The sequence below is a fragment of the Tenrec ecaudatus genome, chromosome 3 (assembly GCF_050624435.1).
Source record: "Tenrec ecaudatus isolate mTenEca1 chromosome 3, mTenEca1.hap1, whole genome shotgun sequence".
Taxonomy (NCBI): Eukaryota; Metazoa; Chordata; class Mammalia; order Afrosoricida; family Tenrecidae; genus Tenrec; species Tenrec ecaudatus.
This window is the reverse complement of record NC_134532.1, coordinates 72413984-72430744: the sequence shown is the minus strand read 5'-3', so window position 1 is coordinate 72430744 and position 16761 is coordinate 72413984. Positions and strand designations below refer to the sequence as shown.

At 39.4% G+C, this 16761-nt stretch overlaps 1 protein-coding gene across 1 annotated transcript in view; it reads left to right on the top strand.

Annotated features, from left to right (window-relative positions):
- Positions 1-16761, top strand: part of USP38 (ubiquitin specific peptidase 38) — a 44278-nt gene that overhangs the window by 20349 nt on the left and 7168 nt on the right. Inside the window, exons 5-9 of the mRNA XM_075543751.1 lie at positions 3474-3632; positions 5598-5791; positions 9734-9827; positions 12768-12874; positions 15303-16665. Coding sequence (XP_075399866.1) covers positions 3474-3632; positions 5598-5791; positions 9734-9827; positions 12768-12874; positions 15303-16665 — 1917 coding nt within the window. The remainder of the gene's footprint in view (positions 1-3473; positions 3633-5597; positions 5792-9733; positions 9828-12767; positions 12875-15302; positions 16666-16761) is intronic.

Here is a 16761-nt window from a genome sequence, read left to right as displayed (position 1 = left end):
TCTAAAGGATCTAGGGTGATCATAGAGGTTTAAGAAGTTTTAAGAAAACTGAAAACTGCATTGGTGAGAAAAGTGCAGAGAAACTGGGCCAAGGAATTTTTTCCCATCAAGATAAGGAACGACCTGCTCACTAAGGATAGCAAGGACTGTCCAACAACCATTTATTTTTACATCAGTTGTGTAAAGCACATTTGTACATTCATTGCCCCTGTCATTCTCAAAACATTTGTTCTCCACCTAAGCCCCTGGCATCAGTTCCTCTTTTTACCCCTCCCTCCCTGCTCCCCCTCTCCCTCATGAATCCTTGATCATTTATAAATTATTATTTTGTCATGCCTTGCCTGGTCTGACGTCTCCCTTCACCCACTTTTCTGTTGTCCATCCCCCAGGGAGGAGGTCACATGTAGATCCTTATCAGTTCCCCCTTTCCAACCCACTCTCCCAGTATCGCCGCTCCTGAAGGGATCATCTGTCCTGGATTCCCTGTGTTTCCAGTTCCTATCTGTACCAGTGTACATCCTCTGGTCTAGCCAGATTTTTAAGGTAGAATTGGGATCATGATAGTGGGGGAGGAGGAACCATTTAGGAACTAGAGGAAAGTTGTATTTTTCATCATTGCTACATTGCACCCTGACTGGCTCATCTCCTCCCCGAGACCCTTCTGTAAGGGGGTGTCCAGTGGCCTACGAATGGGCTTTGGGTCTCTACTTCTCATTCTCCACCTCATTCACTATGATGCCTGATACCTGATCCCTTTGACACCCTGTGATCGCACAGGCTGGTGTGCTTCTTCCATGTGGGCTTTGTTCCTTTTGAGCTAGATGGCCACTTGTTTACCTTCAAGCCTTTAAGACTCCAGGCGCTATGTCTTTTGATAGCTGGGCACCATCAGCTTTCTTCACCACATTTGTTTATTCACCCGCTTTGTCCTCAGTGGTTGTGTCGGGAAGGTGAGCGTCATAGAATGCCAATTTAATAGAAGAACGCATTTTTGCATTGAGGGAGTACTTGAGTGGAGACCCAATATTCTTCTGCTACCTGATACTAAACCTGTAAATATATGCACATAGATGTATTTCCCCATCCTCATATATAAATGTATTTGCATATATACATGCCTTTATTTAGACCTCTATAAATGCCCTTTGCCTCCTGTCCCTTTCCTGTATTTCCTTTGACTTTCCTCTTGTCCCATTATCATGCTCAGTCTTCATTTGGGTTTCAATAATTCTTCTTGGTTACATTACCCTTGATCATGCCCTACCAGACCTTCTACACCCTCCTCACCACTGATTTGGATCACTTGTTGTTCCCTTGTCCCTGGGCTTGTTGACACCACTACCTTTCTCCCCACTTCCCCCTCTCCCATGTCCCCCTGGAATTGTCGGTCCCGTTGTTTTCTCCTCCAGATTGTTCATCCAGCCTATCTTATTTAGACAGACCTGCAGAGGTAATCACATGCACAAAAACAAGACAGAGCAAAACCAAGCAGCAATATACAATAAATCAATGACCAAAAAACAAAACAATACACAAGAAAGAAAAGCTTGTAGTTAGTTCAAGGATCGTTTGTTGGCCTTTAAGAGTGTTTTCCAGTCCAGTCTGTTGGGCACCACGTCCTAGCTCCAAAGTCCACCTTCAGCATTCCCTGGAGACCTCGCCACTCCGTTCCCTTGCTGTTTTGTTGCTCCCCCTTAGTGTTTTGCCTCAGTGTGGCCGGATTGGATCCAGCGCAATTCCCACACTGTGTCTCTGATGCTATCTCCTGTAGGGCTATGGGTCAGTGAGGGACGTCATGTCTCCTGGTGGGGCCGGCCATGTGGTCCTCTCTGTGGACTGGCTGCTCTAATCGGGAACATCGTCCTCAAGGCCTCCCCCTCATCTGCTCTGATCAGTTATGTCCCTCTCCTGGAGCTTCAGATTCAGTGCCATCCTTTGAAATAAATTCTTCTGGGGGGGAGGGGCAGGTGTCCAAGTAGTAGTTGGGATTGAGGCCGGCCTTCCAACAACCATTTCAATGGGAAATCTCGAAACCTTACCTCACCCACCCTACAGCCCTGATCTTGACTCTTTGGAATCTTTTTTGTTACTCACATCGAAAAGAGCATTTAAAACAGTGGCTCTCAACCTTCCCAATGCCGCAACCCTTTTTTACAATTCCTCATGTTGTGGTGACCCCCACGAAAATTATTTTTGTTATTACTTCATAACTCTAAGTTTGCTACTGTGAAGAATCAGGCGACCCCTGTGAAAGGGTCATTTAACACCTCCCCCCCCCAAAAAAAGGGGGGTCGCGACCCACAGGTTGAGAACTGCTGATTTTAAAAGATGTGATTGAGTATCTAGGCTTGCCAGTCATAACATTTTGACAGAAATAGAAGATCTCACCGTTCTTCAGGGAACGTTTAGAGAAAGAAAACGGCCTTCCTTCAGACATGTGTAGAAGGTAGTCTGAGGACATGTTGAGAAACAATTGCTTCATGTTTTTATATATTTTAAATGAATATATGATTTTGTAGCTATACTTTTTTAACTTTCTTGTATGATCAACTCTATATTGGGTGATTTTTTTTAAGTTTAATTCTACATGAAAGAACAGTGTTAGCTGTTTATCATTACTAAAAGTTTTCCACATACTTAACGGTAATGAATGTTTTAGAGTTCCCTTTTATTTTTAGCTTCAGTTTCCTGAGAATAATAGGTGCTTCTGACTCCCTTTATTCTTAGAACCGTGTCATTTGGAGTAGGGAAAAGAGTGTTTGGGAAGGGCAGGCACTCTAGCAGAAAGCACAGGACCTCTGTGCTTATCTAACAAAAAGATAATCTAGTTTTCTGAGCGGGAATTTTAGTCATGTAACATTTCCAAGACTTTCTGAATGAGACTAACGTGGTATAGTTCTCCCAAGTGAGAACTTGAGTTCACACTAGAGGTAGCTCTTCAACTCATTCTAGGTGTAGCTCTGTGCAGTTTGTTTCCAGCACATGCAATAACTAGCCCATTTCCCACGTAAAGCACACAGGGACGAAGGTTGCCATTTTGCACCTGCGTGTATGTTTTGCATGGAGCATAGGGGGTTCTAGATAAAATTACAATGTTAGTAAAATCTATACAAACTAGAAACTGTAGAGAGGAAACTTGTCCCAGAGGGAAAACTGAAATATTTATCACTAAACTGAGCCATAGAAAAGTGCTAAGATAAACATCTTCTCAAAGGTGAAAAACCTACGAAGCCTCGATAAACAAAGTAGTCCATTCCGTTTTGACCTCAGCTCACGCTCTCTCTGTGAAGACAAATCCATTACGACTTTAAGGTGAACTTTAAAGCTTTTTTAAGGAAATGTTCGTGACTAAACATACAGAAAGTATTTGCTCTTGTATAACATTTGCACTCCATTTTTAGGTCAGAAGAGTCATCAATTTGTAAAAATTAAGAAATCTTTGGGTTTTTGTTTTCTTTTTTTTGTCTCTTCAGATCGTTCCTCACGTAGTTCATTTGGTTCACTCTTTCAAAAGTGAAGGTCTGCTTTCCAGTACAGCCTTCTTAGTGCAGTTAACAGAGTTGATACAGTGTATGATGTATCATTATTCTGGATTTCCAGATCTCTATGAACCTATTCTGGAGGCAATAAAGGTATGCTGGGCACATAAATGGCATGGTACTGCAGACTGATGTGAAAATGAACATTATGAGACATTCCAATCACAGCTATTGAATTACCATATATACTTGTGTGTAAACTGAGTTTTTCAGCACATTTCTAATGCAGTTTTTGTGGTAAAATTAGGTGCAATGGCTGATATTTGGGGTTGGCTTATACTCGAGAATATACTGTAACTATGGTAATATGCTTTTGTTTTGAAAAATAGAATTGCAATAAGGTTTCATTAATATAAGTACTCAATTCTGCACTAATAAGGTTATGTTTGAATTTATAATAGGTGTTTCAAAAATGATACATTAAGTGAATTCATACATCAGTTGTAACCCAGTCTCAGGAGTGTTAAAATATGTAATACAGGGTTGCTGTGAATCAGCACAGACTTGATGGCTATGAATATATAAATATAATACCTTCTCATCATGACCATCAAGTTGAAGCCAATTCATACCCTGTAAGACAGGGTAGAATTGCCCCTGTGAGTTGCCAAGACTGTTAACCCTGTACTGGAATAGAAAGTCTCGTCTTTTCCCCCGAAGGGCAGCTGGTGGATTTGAACTTCAAACCTTCCTATGAGTAGCCCAGTGCATAACCACTGTGCCACCAGAACTTCTCAACTACATCTTCCGAACCACACTCACTGTCATCGAGTCATTGCTGACTCATAACAACCCCGTGAGTTTTGAGATTGTTTACGGGAGTAGAAAGCCCAGTCTTTTCCCACAGAGCTGCTGGTGGTTTTGAACTGCTAAACATGCAGATCGCAGCCCAACATATAACCACTACACCACCAGGGATTCCAGAAAATTTAGTTTAATGAGATATTTAACTATTTTATCCTATTTTACTGTGGACTGTTTTTGAATGTCCATACTTCATAAAAGTATTACTTATTTTGTACATAAATACTTAATTTTAATTATTTATTGTTACCCCTGTTTTTCTACTTTGAAAAGCCAGTGAATAAAAAAACTAGTCATTCTCCTTGGGATGAAGAATTGCATCAAAATAAGCACAATAAGTGTATCAAGAGGTTCAACAAAAGCTAATTTAAGTTATTAGGATTCAATTTTATTAATAGTGTTCCATTTTGAAGTACCATTTGAAAGTCTATTACCTTTCATACTTGAAAGGACCAAAAACATGTTCTGTTCTCTTCACTGCATAGCTAGCCCGAGGACATAGATTTGGGTTACGCTTAGAGTACAGAACGGTTCAGTAATTACTGTCGCCACTGGGGCAACATTCTGCACAGCTCAGAAGTGAATCTCTGAAACCAGGGACTTTTGGAGGGGGCGGCATCTAGCAGTAATGTTGATTTCTGAATTTCACGGTGTCTTTAGATGACGGTTCTTGCTGCTGTTAGATGATCACCATGTTGGAGTCCAGTGTCTTGTCCTTTTCTATATGAGTAACACAAGACCAATTTTATTGTTTTAAATCAAGTCATTGCGTTCAGTTGCTTTCTTTTTTGATCTTCTAATCACTGTGGACCTTGCAATTGTGAGGTTAATACTGACAAAATATTAGTAGCAAATGAAAAGTGAACATCTTATTTTGATCAAATTTTGAAGCAAATTATTTTGCTTATTTGATTGTATGGTACCTTGAATCATCATTCTGCTGTCATAAAAAAGCACAGTGATATGCTCCCTTATCTCAAAAGTTTTATAAACTTTCTGCTGACAGAGAATGTAAGATAAATAAAATGTGATTTGAATTTCTGGTTCTTAAGAAGTATTTTTCAACTGAAGAAACTTTTTAGGATAATTTTGCCCTGTAGTGTAATTTGATTTTTGATTACTGGCCAGGGCCTGTCAATGATTTTAAATTTAAGTGGGAAAGCTTAAATGTTAGTGGAAAAATCTTCCTTATGATCTTGATTTAAACAAAAAATATTTCTACTTCTAAATCTCTTTTTTCTCTATTCTCCATAGGATTTTCCTAAGCCCAGTGAAGAGAAGATTAAGTTGATTCTCAGTCAAAGTGCCTGGACCTCTCAATCCAATTCTTTGGCATCTTGTTTGTCTAGACTTTCTGGAAAATCTGAAACTGGGAAAACTGGTCTGATTAACCTAGGAAATACATGTTACATGAACAGTGTTATACAAGCATTGTTTATGGCCACAGAGTAAGTTTAAATTTCAATCTTTTTGTTGTAATTATAGAAATTGATATGTGCTAATTAGATGTAAGACAATGAATCTTTTGTACATTTTTCCTTCTAAATAACAAAAGTTAATATTTTCATAAATTGATACCTTTGGAAAACCAATGGCTTTCAGAGCTCATAAACTATTAAAAGGTTAACTTTTCTAAATTCTGCCTTACCAGTTTGTTATTTATATTGTGCGATGCATGTAGACTGCCACTTTCTTTTTAATCACTCACACTTGCGCTTTCTCAGCAGTAGAAAAGGGTTGTTCAGGCTGTCACAAAGACGTGAAGTTAGTCCGTAGAAGCTTAAATTCTTATCCAATTAGATGCGTTTATTTAATAAATATTGAACTTATGAATCTTTTTGTGGTGTTCATGTTTAGCTTTGTTACTTGTAGATATTTTACTAATTATCAGATCAGCAACTTTGAAGCGTGATGATTCAAACACTGAATAGTTGGTAACATCCTTTTAAAAGTATTTTGACTGCCTCCCCCTGTCCCTCACCCTGCAGCCGTCCAAACTGATTCTGATGCATGTCGTTGTGTCAAAGTTGAGCTGTGCACCATAGGGTCTTCAGAAGTAGATCACCCGGCCTTTCTTCCCAGGTGCTTCTGGGTGGACTTGAGCTTCCAACCACGCAGTTGATCACATCAACCACTTGCACCACCCAGCAAGTCCCATACTAAGTAGATGCAGTATGTCTGTATTTAATTTCTTGTGTATTACCAGGTAACATTTCTACCACTTTCAAGTATAGTTCTTTCAAAGTAAATGTTTTAAGAATAACATTTCTATGTAGAAATATTTTCTGGAAATTATGGCAACGCATATGTTAATTAGACAATGCCATACCATAGCGTATTTTATTACCTATGCAATGTATTCCTTCTTTCTGGTTTTAAAAAAAATTAAGTCTGGAAGTGTATAGAGTACAAATTGAAAGGTCCCATTCTGACAGGTAACTTATTAACAGTTTTATGTACTTTCTTCCAGACCTTTCCCCCCTGCAGATGTACACATATATGTAGTTCAGAAAACAACTCCATTAATTTTCTTAAGTACTTGTAGAGGATTTACATACTCTTCTCCCCCTATTAGATGTTATCCTCTATTAATTTGTGTTGAAAATATTTCAGCATTATAGAGCAACACAGAACTACATCATTCTGAGTAGATGCGTGTGCCATAATGAACGTATTTGCACACATGCAGATATAGAACATTACTGTTTGGATGCTGCTGTGCACCATCGAGTTGCTTCTGACTCAGTGGCCCTATTGCAGACTGTCGACAGGGTTTCCTAGGCTAATTAATTTTTATGAAAGCAGATTGACAGGTCTTTCTTTCACAGAGTTGCTGCTGGATGGCTTTGAACTGTTGACCTTTTGATAATTTTGACCAGGGCACCTTCATTCTTTGAATAGGGTATGTCAAATTTCTCTCCAGAGGGTATAGCACCATGAACTTGCTAATGTATGGTTGTACCTATAGATACCTTTAGTAACACGTAATTAAAGCCATCTTAAATTTGTTCTAATGGCGATGGGAAGGGACAGCTATTTGTTTTAATTGGCTAAAAATGCTCTGTAGGTTTGCTTATTGCTGGCTACTATGGAGCATTCTCGCCTGAATAATTTTTCTTTCCCTGGTGACTCTCCTGGGCCTTTTTCTTTTTACTGTTATTGATAGCTACTTAGAGGATAAAACAGGAGAAAAACATGGCTTTCCATTCCCATAAAAAGTTAGTCTCTGAAGGGGCAGTTCTACCCTATCCTGTGGGGTGACTTTTTTTTAGGAGGTAATTCTTTGTTGTATATTTTCTTTCAGTTTTGTAGGTGCTTTGTACAGATTTTTTTTCTTAGAAATACTTCAGGTATTTTATATTTAGCTCTTTACTGCTATGTGGCATTTTTGAGATATAAAATCTTATCTACTTCCATTTGTTCCAAATTGTGGATACCTAGTTGTTCTAACTGTATTTTATGGATCCGTTTTTTGCTTTCCAAATCATTCGAACTTTGTAGTGTATTTTGATAGTAGCATATTTGTTTCTTCCATGCAGATATGAAAGCAGTTTAAGCGCTGCTTGTTAATTATTTAGCTATCTCTTTGTATCACTTTGATAAGTCCGGTTAATGACAGAAGTATGTCCTCATGAATGGTACTGCTGCACAGTGAGCGGTCAATTTGGATATTTAGAATGCCATGCCATTCACAGACCATACTGGTCAAACATCTCAGTAACTCACACCCATTGCGATAGCTAGAACTGCTTCTTTCTGGTGGGATCTATGATGTTAGCTGGTATTAATGATGTCACAGGCCTTCTATGGCTCACAGGCCGGATGTTCCCCACCCCTGCTTTATGGGGTCACTGTCAGAATCAATTGGATGGTAGGAGGCTTGACTGAGTTACTTTGTTCTTACTTTGTGAACCACAAGTATTTATAAAGAGAGAAGGAGATTGCAGTATCCAATTGTTTAACTTAAAGACACTGCCATCTAAAGCCTCCATTGAGATAAAAATGAGCATTTTTGTTACAAATGTGTAGTAGTAACAAGAAAATCATCACACACAAAATAGGTTGGTGACTTTCTGATAGTCATACCACTGAAAATATGTCACTTAAATTCTACTTTTTCAAAGCATTGAGTGCACGGTGGGTGAGCTGAATGTGGAGCTATAAATCGCAAGGTCAGCAATTCAAAGTCATCAGCTGCTTGGCCTGAGAAAGATGAGTCTGGCAGCGACCATAAAGATGTACACTTCCAACAACCCTATAGGAGTCAGAATTGACTCAATGGGAATGGGGTTGGTTGGTTGGTTTGGTTGGTTGGGTGGTTCTTTGGCTATAAATGGAGCAGTAAAATTGAGTAAAAGGCAAGACCTATGAAATACTCAACCCTTGTTTTTGAAGACTCATTTCTTTTTTGTTTCACCAGTTTCTCATAGGGGAGCAGTAAGTAAGAGCTGACTGCTCTAGGGCAGTGGTTCTCAACCTTCCTCATGCCGCAACCCTTTAATACAGCTCTTCGTGTTGTGGTAACCCCCAACCATAAAATTGTTTTTGTTGCTAGTTCATAACTGTAATTTTGCTACTGTTGTGAATCAGGTGACCCCCATGAAAGGATTGTTCGACTCCCAAAGGGGTCGCATCCCACAGGTTGAGAACCGCTGCTCTAGGGCAGAGAGGTTGAGCGAGTGTTCTGTGCTGGACTTCCAAGGCAATGTAATGCCTTTTAAATTACATGCACAAAATATTTTGGAAAAGTATGAACTGTTTCTCATGACAATGTGAAATATGTTCCTATGGGTCCATATTTACATAACAGGACAGCATTTATACTGAATGTGGAAATTAGACGTTAATTGGATTATAGCTTAAGCATCATCATTTTTATGGAAATTTTCTAGTATATATTAATCTCTACCTTCTTAAAGCATGAGTGGATAACATTTGATAATTCAATATTTGTAATATGGTAGAATAAACATCATATTTTATAGAGCATGTTGCTTATTTTACTATACTCTCAGTAGAGTGCATATTTCCATCCACGGACATCTTTCTTAGTTATAACAGCAGAGGAATTCAGAGGGAGCACGAGTGTGCATTTTATAAGGTTTATTTGGTCACCATCTGATCGTATGTGCTTCCTAGGTCAGAAAAATCGGAACACAATACACATAGACCAGTACTGGCCAGGCACCTAGTAAGCATTTAGTGTCGTTCTCCTCTTTCTTCTTTGTGGCATTTTAAATAGATAACTTTTCTAAATAAAGGGCTGTCGGGTAAGTGATGTTTTACCTTGAGGATAAACTCTTGAACTAGCTTCTTTTCAACCTTTATTTCTCAGTTTTAAAAAATTGTGTACTTGAAAACATAAATCATTTTATTTTATGATCTTTCAGGTTCAGGAGGCAAGTGTTATCTTTGAATCTAAATGGCTGCAATTCATTAATGAAAAAATTACAGCATCTTTTTGCCTTTCTGGCTCATACACAGGTGAGTGCATGTGTGTGTGTGTGTGTGTGTGTGTGTGTGTGTGTGTGTGTGTGTGTGTGTGTGTGTTGTGTGCACTTGGAGCAGTAAATAAATAATACACTTTAAATCTTATGTTATGCCAAAGTTGGTGAACCTTTATACTGATGTTAAAGCCACCTAACAATGCAAAAGAGAGGCTTCAGTTATCAAGCTGTGATCTATTGTTTTGTTTTCCCTCTCTACCCTTTCTTATAGATGAGTATACATAATGCTATCCCACTATTCTAGTCATTGCAGATAAAAATGAGTTTCTGTACAGTATAGAAGCTTCTTCATACAGATACCTATTTCTTAATATAGCTAATCGTTTAAAGTCCACTGCCATCGAGCTGATTCTGACTCATGAAAACCCTCAGGGCAGAGTAGAACTGATCCATAGGTTTCCTGGGGCTGGAACCCTTCAGGGGAGCACAAAGTCTCCTCTCTCACTCAGAGTGACTGATGGGTTTGAGCCTTTTCATTTTAAGGGGGAAAAAATTGAGCATTCCAAGACCCCAAATAACCTACCAAACCATACTCTCAAGACCTAAATTAACCCCAACACATAGCATTCACAGACATAATCCAATGGTTTGATGCTGAGACACTGGTGGAGTTCCCAGGGAAGGAGCTTAGCAATGCCATTCTCCCTGCTCCGGTGTGTGTACTGTCTCTCTCATTGTTTACTGCGAAACAAACACTGGGTGCTAGCTTTGCTTTTTTCCTCACAAAAGTGGAAACCCTCTACAGGTGTCGTGTCGATCACAGCCGAACATATAACCAATACACCACCACGGTCCTCAGGTTTCCTTGGCAGCAAACACAAATGTGGGCCTTTTGTAAAGCAGGTGCTTAAAAAGCAGTGAAAACCTACACATCTGTATTTTCTTTTGACTCTAGCAGCCAATCCAGAATTAATAAGTTAGCAACCCCATTTTACAGATGAATAAACTGAGCTTATATTATTTCATAGACAATTAGCAGGATTAAGATACGAATCTGAATGACAGTTTAATCAGTATGCCAAATTCCCTTAAATTCTACAAATGACCTTTCATCTGGGTGAAGTTTATCTTAACCTGAATATTGTAGCTATATGTCACACTCTTGAAAACTATCAGAATTCTAAAGTTCTAAGTTAGATCATCTTTTCAGATGCCCTTTCAGTATATTTTGTTGTCGTAGAATCTAGGATTTAACCCGAGATTAGTAAATTCTGCCGTCTCTCCCAATTTTTTTTTTCAACAGCAAGGAATGCTTGCATTTTGAACATGTGTAGCATATGTGTGCCTTGTCACAGATAGTATTACCTAAACTGTAAAAGAGTGGTGGTGGTGGCGGCAGCAGCAGCAGAACCTGTCTAACTCAGACTCTAGATCAGCCTAAGACTGAACCCTGTGAGATTAAGGTCAGACAACCTCCACTCGCAAACCTTATTACCAGTTATGACACCAGACACCTCTCCTGAGCACACTCTATCTCTGTTCCGCATTCAGTGATCCAGTACAGTAGCCACACAGAGCTCACACTTACTTGCATTTAGAGTGGTTGGCTAAGGAGCAATCCACAACTCAGCATTAGGGTCAATAGGCTCTAAGTAGGAATGAGAATCTGGAACCGTATAGACAGAAACTCCCTTTTTCAGTGCACGGCAGGTTTCTCAGTTATTCGGGGACATCTGGGCTTCTTCGCAGTCCCTCAAGATAGTCTCCTTTTGGCCCTGCCATCTGTCATCACCAGCTCTGCCTCTGGGTCCCCTGGGCCAGACCTTCCTCTGTTTACGTGCCAGGCACTTTTACGAGGTTCCCTGCCTTCTCGGTTTTTCTACTGCTTCTTTTGTCTTTTTTTCCTGCTTCTTTCTGTTTCTAAAAATCCTTGCTGGGGTTGGCTTCTTAAATATACAAACACCTCTCTAATTTCAAGGCATAAACTGACCATCCCACCAACCGCACTCCCAGTAGGCCAGAGAAACTTCATTTATATAGGACGCTATCTTCCCCTCATTCCCATAGGCTCCAAGGTACATACCAGTCACAGGGCAAGCTTCAGCTCTGGGCTAGGCAAAAAATATCAAACAAAGTTGTACACAGCTTGCCCATGAGTTCTCAGTCATCTTAGACAAGAATAACCAACTCTTTGGGGTAGAAAACTAGGACAAATATGGCTCCTCAGAACTTAGGGGGAGAAAGCTCCAAAGCGGTGTCTTGACAGAATCTAGATTAAGGACCACAGAATGGAGCTTTCACAAACGCATCTATGTGGCTCTAGAACAGTATTCCCCTTACTACTATTTCTAGTATATAATCCTTTACATACCTTTTTCACATTTGGTTTTCCCAAAACGTTTAGTACCCAAACACATGATTGTCAGTGCTAAAAGTACTACATACATTAAGAGAAAGATTTTTATTTTTTTAAACCTGCCATCAAATCAGTTTTTCTCACGGTGACCCTATCAGACCGAGCAAAACTGATCCTTAGGTGTCTATAAGACTATAAATATTTATGATGCTTGTCAATGAGGAAGATTAGTAGGTTTGAAGAACCATCAGCCTTTCAGTTAACAGCCTGATGCACTCGGCCACCAGGACTCTTGAGCGCTATTATAGTTCTCTTGCTACTAGCTTATTTGTGTGGCCTTCAGCATGTCATGTAGTTGCTTTACTTCTCAGTTCTCATCTGCAGTGTTAAAAATGATAAACTAACAATTGCCTAAATTATTTCAGTAATTTGAATGCAATGAAAGGGGAAAATAACACTACTAATAATTTGACTGCATCTGAGTGCCTGAGTACCTCCATGTACACACGTTTTGGAGAAGCTGTAATTTTAAGTAATCTTTAAAACATTTGTATTAAATTTATTTTAATAAATGCATAGCATTAGAATCAGCTTCTTTTATTTTCTCTACTGTCATCAAAGAGGGAGGCGTATGCACCTCGGATATTCTTTGAGGCTTCCAGACCCCCATGGTTTACTCCTAGATCACAGCAAGACTGTTCTGAATACCTCAGGTTTCTACTAGACAGGTAAGAAATATTTTCAAAGTTACAATTTGATGCCTTTTTACAAAAGCACCTAAAATTTAAAATATTTAAATTTCAAAATGTAATATATTCCTTTAAAACTATTTTCCTTTAAAAATATTTCCAGTGTTAATCTATAAAGTACCTTATATTTCTGCTATTATTTTCTCTTTAAAAAGAAGCATTATATTGAGAGCCAATACAGATCATATCACTCCGTAATTCCATCATGTCAAGCCGTATTGGACAATTGCTACCAGAATCAGTTTCAAAATATTTTCTTCCATCTCCCACAACTTGATATCTTTTCTGTTATTTTTAAAGTTTATTTTTGCTTTCAACTTGATTTTATTTAGCATTTCTTACTTTACACCAGCTATTGTAAAAACCAGCTGATGCATAACCTTGGGGTTTCCTAAATGCTTTCAGAAAATCTTTGAAGTCTTCCTTTTCCTGCTACATATTTGTATAAAGCCCAGTGTTCTTCATACTCCTCATCTAAACAAGATACCTTAATAAATTGAATGCAGACATAGGAAGGAAGATCCACTTGTCTTCAGTTAAACCAGATATTTAAAAATATTTGCCAAAACAGTGTTATTTTTCTTGCTGAATTTGTCTCATATCTTGTACCTGTTTTTACTAACATATAATGGGTTTATTGTTTGAAAATATATTCATACATACTTTAAAATGTTTTGTTTTCAAACACCATAAATCTTAATACATATAACCCATGTAGCCAGAAGCTCTTGGGCTCTTCTGTTAGTTTTACATTTCAGAGTATAAAGTGGTACTGGGGGCCGAAAGAGTAAATGCTGCGGCTCTTGACTGGTCAGTAATTAGAGAGCTTCCGCGTATCTTGCTCTTGCCTTCAAACCTGCTGCCAGCAAGTAGATTCCTACTCAGTGACCCTGTATGGTGTTTCCCAGACTCTAAAGCTTTGCAGGAGCACATCAATTCATCTTTCCGCTGTGCAGTGGCTTATGAATTGAACCACTAACCTTGTGGCTAGCAGTCCAACACTACCTCCACCAGGGCGCTAGGGTGTCTCCTTAGCATTCATTAATAAAACCCATTATTTATCTCCATCGTTGCTTCCTTCTGCTATATGAATGACTTGTAACATTAGTTGCACTCAAAACATTGCCGCTGTCCTTTCATTCAGATAAGTGTCTTTGTTCCAGGCTGTCTACGAGATGCCAGATATCCAAAGATGAGTAAAGTGGTTTATGACATATATCATAATAGAATAATAGAATATGATAAATGCTATCAAGTAAGCTGCATGGAGAGCAAGTAATGAGAGCACAGAACTCAAGTAGCTTGCAAACTTCTTTTCCAGAATGCATTCTTGAATTATTCACTTTTCCTCTTCATAGATTCTCCAACTTATTTGGCTTACAACTGCCCCCTTTCGGGGGGGGGGGGGGGGAATTACTCAGTGCCTCCCTGCATTTAAAACTTCCTACTGAATCCAGAGCTTCTTGAACTGGTTTGTTTGGGGGATCAAAGAAAATTGGGGGACAGTAAAAGGTTTTTGAATGTACAATGACCAAAAAGTACTTCAAAATCCAACTCATACTGAGTCAGGTGTTTCTGGCTGCACTTGCCCGTGCTACAGCCCACGGCTTCACTGCATCCTTCGTTCTGAACATTACCATGTGCACTTGTAGCCAAGAAAAATTAGCGCCAGAATTAAATATTGTGTTTCACAATACTATCAAAATCATTAACATCATTGAAAGCTGTGTTTGATTTGCATACTTAGTGTATATACCTGGGGGTCACCGACAATTTCTTGGGCACAAAAGGGTCACGAGTGGAGAAAGTTTAAGCAGCCCCATGTACTTGTTAGAATTGACTTGGTAGCAACAAGTAATAAGAAATACAGGTGCACATGAAAATTACTAATCCGATAGAACTCTTAGAGATTGAGACAGAAGCCCTGATTAGAGGTGCGTGCTACGTAGTGACTACAGGTGCGTATTGTGTGCTCCAAACCAAGGCTGCCGTGTAGTCAGGCAGTGGAACACTAGCGAGCACTACCCACCCACCCTGCGTCTGCGTCATTCTTGGTCACTGCACATTCAGCACCGGGTTACTGTCGCCTGCAGTATTCACTAGCCACAGTGACCTGACTCCATATGGAGTCCGAGTGACAGCCCCAGCCGCGCTGCTGGCCTGTGACCCAGGATGGAGTGTCAGTGGGGGCCTCGGTAGCTCTCCTGCATTTTCCAGCACTTCCCAGGTGGCAGTATCACCCACTTTGGGAAACTGTTCTAGATTGAAAAAGAGGAAATTTGGTCATATAGTATTCTATTTGATAAAATCAAAAATTTGACTGTTTATATAAGACACCAATTTTTTGAAATAGAAATTAGTTTTAACCTAAATGAAATAGTTGTATAATGCTGTATTACGTCTGCAGGCTCCATGAAGAAGAGAAGATCCTGAAAGTCCAGTCGTCGCAGAAGCTTTCTGAAAGTCTGGGGTACAGTGACACTTCCTTACAAGAAGTAGCTAGTAAGGCAGCTCTACTAACAGAGACCCCTTGTGCAAGTGATGGTGAAAAGACTTTAATAGAAAAGATGTTTGGAGGAAAACTACGAACTCACATATGTTGCTTGAATTGCAAGAGTACCTCACAAAAAGTGGAAGCCTTCACAGATCTTTCGCTTGCCTTTTGTCCTTCCTCTTCTATGGAAAACCTACCTTTTCAATATCCAGTATCACCACCTAGTGCACAAGATGACGGCCAAATGCAAGCCAGTGTGCCTGGTCCTTCAGAAGAATCATTAGTCTATAATCCAGCAATAGCAGCCATTGTCTGTGACCCAGTTGTGAATGAAGGAGTTATAGGCAGTCTTCCGGATGAGTTTCCCTGTACTGAAACCGCTTCTATCCCTAATGAGCCCATCAAGATTTTTGTTAATAAAGGGGAATCTCCAAGACCAGGGGAAAGCACACCTTCAGTGACTGACTTACTAAATTATTTTTTAGCTCCAGAGATTCTTACTGGTGAGAACCAGTATTATTGTGAAAACTGTGCCTCTCTACAGAATGCCGAGAAAGCTATGCAGATCACCGAGGAGCCAGAGTATCTAATTCTTACTCTCCTGAGGTTTTCATATGATCAGCAATATCATGTGAGAAGAAAAATTTTAGACAATGTGTCACTACCGCTGCTGTTGGAGTTGCCAGTTAAAAGAACTACTTCTCTTTCTGCATTGTCAGAAAGTTGGCCTATAGATGTTGACTTCACTGATATTAGTGAGAACCTAGCTAAAAAATTAAAGCCTTCTGGGACTGAAGAAGCTTGCTTTCCCAAGTCAGTGCCCTATGTACTAAATTCTGTGGTGGTTCACTCTGGAATATCCTCTGAAAGTGGGCATTACTATTCTTATGCAAGAAACATCACAGGGACTGAATCTTCATACCACATGCACCACCACCACCCCGAAACTCTGCCGTTCGCATCCGCCCAGGTGCATTTATTAGGGAAAGATGCTCCCACTACACTTATTGAACAAGATCTGAAAAATAAGGAAATGTCAAAAGAATGGTTTTTATTTAATGATAGCAGAGTGACATTTACCTCATTTCAGTCTGTCCAGAAAATTACAAGTAGGTTCCCAAAGGACACAGCTTATGTGCTTTTGTATAAAAAACAGAACAGCCCTAATGGGTTAAGTGGTAGTAACACATCCAGTGGACTCTGGGTAAATGGAGACCCACCTCTACAGAAAGAACTTATGGATGCTATCACAAAAGATAATAAGCTATATCTACAGGTAAGTTGAGCACATGTATTTCTTCTTTCTTAGAAAAGATTTAAACAATCGACAAGTGTTTAAATAAGTGCTCTACCTTGAATCAGCATGTACAGT